The 5,536-nt window shown below is 40.7% G+C and overlaps 1 protein-coding gene across 1 annotated transcript; it reads left to right on the forward strand.

Annotated features, from left to right (window-relative positions):
- Positions 1 to 209: 209 nt before the first annotated feature.
- Positions 210 to 5,026, forward strand: LOC115111622 (26S proteasome non-ATPase regulatory subunit 9-like). The gene is made up of 6 exons (XM_029637872.2): positions 210 to 391; positions 646 to 745; positions 922 to 1,115; positions 1,255 to 1,356; positions 1,524 to 1,612; positions 4,826 to 5,026. The coding sequence occupies exons 1-6, from the start codon at positions 266 to 268 to the stop codon at positions 4,851 to 4,853; spliced, it is 639 nt and encodes a 212-aa protein (XP_029493732.1). The 5' UTR covers positions 210 to 265; the 3' UTR covers positions 4,854 to 5,026.
- Positions 5,027 to 5,536: the final 510 nt, after the last annotated feature.

A 5,536-nucleotide genomic window follows, 5' to 3' on the forward strand; every position in this document is an offset into this window, starting at 1 on the left:
GATATAGTCTTAAATATTTTGTTATCTTTTTTAGAGCAATGCTGGCAGGTAGGATTTAGTTTCTCCCTGTCTCTGGCCCACATTCCAGTACAGTAGGTGGCGGTAATGCACCATAACGTTGGATGCCAACCGCCGATAAACCCCACCGAAGAAGAAGAATAAACCGGAAATAGCAACCGGGCCTAAGTATATTAACTTGTCTTACTTGTTTTGTTATTCACGTTTTGGTAGTTGTCGTTATTGAGTTTCCGGACGAGAGAGAATCATGAAGATGACGGAGGAAAACAACGATGGAAATTCGACAATAACAATGGAAGATGTCCAAAGTCTTATAAAAAAGAAAGACACTATTGAAGAACAAATTAAATCTTACTACGACGTTTTGGAAGATGTACGTTTGTAACGTTACATGGATACGTTGTTTGTTTATATTTTGGACCAGCTGACGTTAGCGAGCTAACGCTAGCTTGCGAGCTCAAATGTGCTTATTTTTCCAATATGTTGTAGCTAAGTTACGTCAATCAATGCTAGCTTTATTCAGTCTGTATTATCTAACGTTTGAAACAACGTGTTTGTGCGTGTTGTGAGGCTATTGTATGACGCAAGAAATATGATTCCCCGTCAATAATTTGTGTTCTCTTTTAGCAAGAGGTTGGAATGGAAGGTCCTTTGGTTGATGCAGAGGGATTCCCTCGCGCAGATGTTAATGTGTACCAGATCAGAACAGCAAGGCACACTATTTCTTGTAAGAGAGCTTGTAGCACTGCTGCGCAATATAACATGTTTTAACTGACACATTACTTGACAACAGTCAGACAAACTATTTACAGTGTAGTATGTAAGGGGTTCCATTGTTCGTGTGTTCTACTGCCTACTGTATTTTTCCCCCGGCTAACTATGGCCACCTTGTCGATGTGGCAGGTCTACAGAATGATCACAAAGCCATCATGGTGGAAATCGAGGAGGCCCTGCACAGGCTGCATGCTCTAGAGAAGGCGAAGCGCAAGCAGGACCAGGCAGAATCCCAGACTGAGTCCATGGAGCAGGAGGTCACCCTGCCCTCTCCCTTTGCCCGTGTGGATGCTGTCTCACAAGGCTCCCCTGCCTGTCAGGCTGTGAGTGTTTCTAGATTGACCTAAAACCTATATAGAATTTGTTTACAACACAGACATTGTTATTTACTTTGTGTGTTTGTTTGGGGTTATTTAAGAGTGTTTTTTTTTTCAGTTGTGATACATTTTTTTTTTCCCATAGGGCTTGCGAATTAGTGATGAAATCATAGCTTTTGGATCCATCAACACAGGGAACTTCCAGAACCTGCAGAATATTGCCTCAGTGGTTCAGCATAGTGAAGGGGTATGTTCGCCTGTGACTATAATAATCTTGTTATAACCAGTTGTATTTTATTGTGCCAAATGACCTAATCATTGGCGGGGTAACGTGCCATTATGTCAGCAATATGAAATGCAGTCACTACAGTGATAACTTACCATGCATGACATGTTGTCTTTTCTATTCCTTAGAGACCATTAAATGTTACAGTGATTCGAAATGGCCAGAAGACCCAAATGGGACTTACCCCACAGCGGTGGTCGGGCAGAGGTTTACTGGGGTGAGTGTCCTACCTATTGAGGTAGAGATTAGACTGATTACTATTTGATCTAACTTTACTGTGGTTCACATTTAAAATACATGCCATGCCAAAATACACATCATGTACAGTGTCTTCAGAAAGTATTCACACCACTTGACTTTTTCCACATGTTGCTGTGTTACACCCTGAATGAAATATTTATTATTGAGATTGTGTGCCACTGGCTTACACACAATACCCCATATTGTCAAAGTGGAATTATGTTTTTATGTATATATATATTTGTTTCAAAGAAATTCATAAATTAAAAGCAAAAATGTCTTGCATCAATAAGTATTCAGACCCTTTGTTAAGGCAAGCCTAAATAAGTTCAGGAGTAAAAATTGGCTAAACATGTCACATATAATAAGTTGCATGGACTCTCTCTGTGTGCAGTAATAGTGTTTAACATGATTTCTGAATGACTAACTCATCTCTGTACCCCACACATACAATTATCTGCATGGTCCCTCAGTCGAGCAGTGAATTTCAAACACAGATTCGGCAACAAAGACCATGGAGATTTCCCAGTGCCTTGCAAAGAAAGGCACCTATTGGCAGTGGTGGAAAAAGTACCCAACTTTCATACTTGAGTAAAAGTAATGCTACATTTTATAGAAAATGACTAGAGTAAAAGTCACCCAGTAAAATTCGACTTGGGTTAAAGTTTTAAAGTATTTGTTTTAAAATATACTTAAGTATCAAAAGTAAAAGTATTAAGCAAACCAGATGGTACCATTTTCTTGTTTTTATTTTATTTACAGAAAGCAAGGGGCACACTCCAACATTCAGACATCATTTACAAATGAAGCATGTGTGTTTTAGTGAGTCCGCCAGATCAGAGGCAGTAGGGATGACCAGGGATGTTCTGTTGATAAGTGAGTGAATTGGACCATTTTCATGTCCTGCTAAGCATTCAAGATGTATCGAGTACTTTTGGGTATTAAGGAAAATGTATGGAGTAAAAAGTACAATATTTTCTTTTAAGGAATGTAGTAAAGTAAAAGTAGTCAAAAATATAAATGGTGGAGTACAGATACCACTGCTTATTGGTAGATGGGTAAAAAAAACAGACATTGAAATCCCTGAGCATGGTGAAGTCATTAATTACACTTTGGATGATGTGTCAATACACCCAGTCCCTACAAAGATACACAATACTAACCTAAATACTGCACAATACTAACCTAAATGAAAGAGTTAAAATAAGGAAGAATATACAGAATTTAAAAAATATTACAAAACATTCATTCTGTTTGCAATAAGGCACTAAAATAAAACTGCAAAAATGTGTCAAAGAATGTATCTTTATGTCCTGAATACAAAGCGTTGTGTCGTGTTTGCCCCAAACATATCACTTAGTACAACTCTTTGTATTTTCAGGCATGGGGTGTGAATACTGCATTTTCAATGAATGTGCAAAAATGTCTAAAAACATATTTTCATTTTGTCATTATGGGGTATTGTGTATAGATGGGTGAGAGAGAAAATATTTAATCTATTTAGAAATCAGGCTGTAACACAAGAAAATGTGGACTAAGTCAAGGGGTATGAATACTTTCTGAAGGCACTCTAATTCATCACCTGAGATATTTGTTAGTAGTATTAGTTTATAAACTATTTTACATGTAAGCCATACTTTGCAGCTAAAAGCTGAATTGCAGTACACACAAGTAAACAAATCTCAGACTGCTTGAAAAGCAAAACAAACATCAAATAAAAATATGAATGACATGAGTATAGGTCTGGGCTACAAAGTTCGGAGTACTTTAAGCCTCCAACACATGGAGCGACAGTCAATAGCACAAGGCTTGGGCAGAGGGGGGTGCAGGTGGCCAACAGAAGGAGCTGAGCATCCAGATCAGGTCATCTGGGGGTAGGCAGGTAGCTCTCGACGCCCGTACCTGTGGAACGAGATGTCATTTGTCAGAGATGTCGTTTTTTTTTTGTGTGTTTTTCACCCCCCCCCCCTTTTTTTTCTCCCGAATTTCGTGGTGTCCAATTGGGAGAAGTTACAGTCTTGTCTCATCTCTGCAACTCCCGTATGGACTCGGGAGAGGCGAAGGTTGAGAGCCATGCGTCCTCCAAAACACAACCCAACCAAGCCGCACTGCTTCTTGACACAATGCCCATCCAACCCGGAAGCCAGCTGCACCAATGTGTTGGAGGAAACACCGTACACCTGGCGACCGTGTCAGCGTGCACTGCGCACGGCCCACCACAGGAGTCGCTAGTGCGTGATGAGACAAGGATATCCCTGCCGGCCAAACCCTCCCCTAACCCAGATGACCAATTGTGCGCCGCTCCATGGGTCTCCTGGTCACGGCCGGCTGCGACAGAGCCTGGGCTCGAACCCAGAATCTCTAGTGGCACAGCTAGCACTGCGATGCAGTGCCTTAGACCGCTGCGCCACTCGGGAGGCCCTTGTATTTTATCTCACCATGCTCTCACTCAGGATACAGTCTACTCATAACTTTGGACGAATACTCTTGAGAAATGAATTCCTCACTGCCACTTCGCCACTGAATTGTAGTCCCCCTCTTCAGTCAAGGAGTCCATAGAAACCGCCCAATGTAGGCCAATGTATACCAATCAAAAACGCTAGCTGGCATTGTTAGCTAAATTATAATTAATCATGTATTTAATTTCTATAGTGCTTTTCATAGAATCTCAAACCGCTTCGAGCAAAAAACCAGCAAGCAATATTATATGACTGGTCAACTAATAGAGGCCAAGTCTTTAAAAGCTGCCTCCTGGAGAGATGGAGAGGGTCCGTTTATGGCTTTAGTGGCGGTAGCTGGTCAGAGGATGGTAGATGATGGTGATTGTGTCTGCTGATGATCTTGTAGGGGACTTTTATAGCCATTGGACATAGCTACTAGACTTCTCTTCCATTCTGTGTAGCACCCACCTGGGTGATGCTCCAGCAGATCTGGTTGCCAGAAAGCTCACCACACAGTTCAGAACAATAGCCAGTCGTCCTCATTACGAGCCCTCTGCCTCAGCACTGATTCCTCTCACGCTTCAGGTGACTCCTCAAATGAGCTAGCCATCTTGAAAAGCTGGTTTGCCATTAATTATTGGGCAGGATTTTATTTTATTCAGACTAAATCTATACTAATTTGGCTAGCCAGCACCATGACAACTGTAGAAGATAAACTATTGACTTCTTATTAATTGTTTTCCCAACAGATGTAACATTGTGCCCATCCACAGCTGATAAGGACCATATGACCAGCAAGATCGTAAGGGTTCAACTTTAACACCAACCTTACTGTTATGCCACTGGATGGCTATGAGTAAAGGAATTGTTTGAGCCAATAAATTAGAAGACTGACATTTTCAACTGATTCAATGTCAATTTAATGTTCTAATAAAAAAATATTAACATTCTTTTCTTTGAGTTTACATATTGCTTTCAGTGTGAAAATATATATTTTTTCAATATTCGTCTGACATTTCCATTTGCCCAACTCCTCACCTGATGTAACAGCTAAAAATAAAATAAAAAACATTTGACACCTTTTTGATATTAGAGACATTTACAATTTCCACAAAGCCTAAGCAATTTAGCTTGGGGAGCCATTGTAATTTCTGGTTTCAGGCAAAGTTACTCAACAATAGGCGGCAGGTAGCCTAGTGGTTAGAGCGTTGGGCCAGTAACCAAAAAGTTTCTGGATTGAATCCCTGAGCTGACAAGGTAAAAATCTGTCGTTCTGCCCCTGACATTAGTCAGGAAGTTAAAGCTTGGTTGCAAATGGGTCTTCCAAATGGATAATGACTCCAAGCTTACTTCCAAAGTTGTGGCAAAATGGCTTAAGGACAACAAAGTCAAGGTATTGGAGTGGTCATCATGGGCAGAACTGAAAAAGTGTGTGCGAGCAAGGAGGCCTACCAACCTGA

The sequence above is a fragment of the Oncorhynchus nerka genome, linkage group LG27 (genome assembly GCF_034236695.1).
Source record: "Oncorhynchus nerka isolate Pitt River linkage group LG27, Oner_Uvic_2.0, whole genome shotgun sequence".
In the NCBI taxonomy this organism is placed as follows: Eukaryota; Metazoa; Chordata; class Actinopteri; order Salmoniformes; family Salmonidae; genus Oncorhynchus; species Oncorhynchus nerka.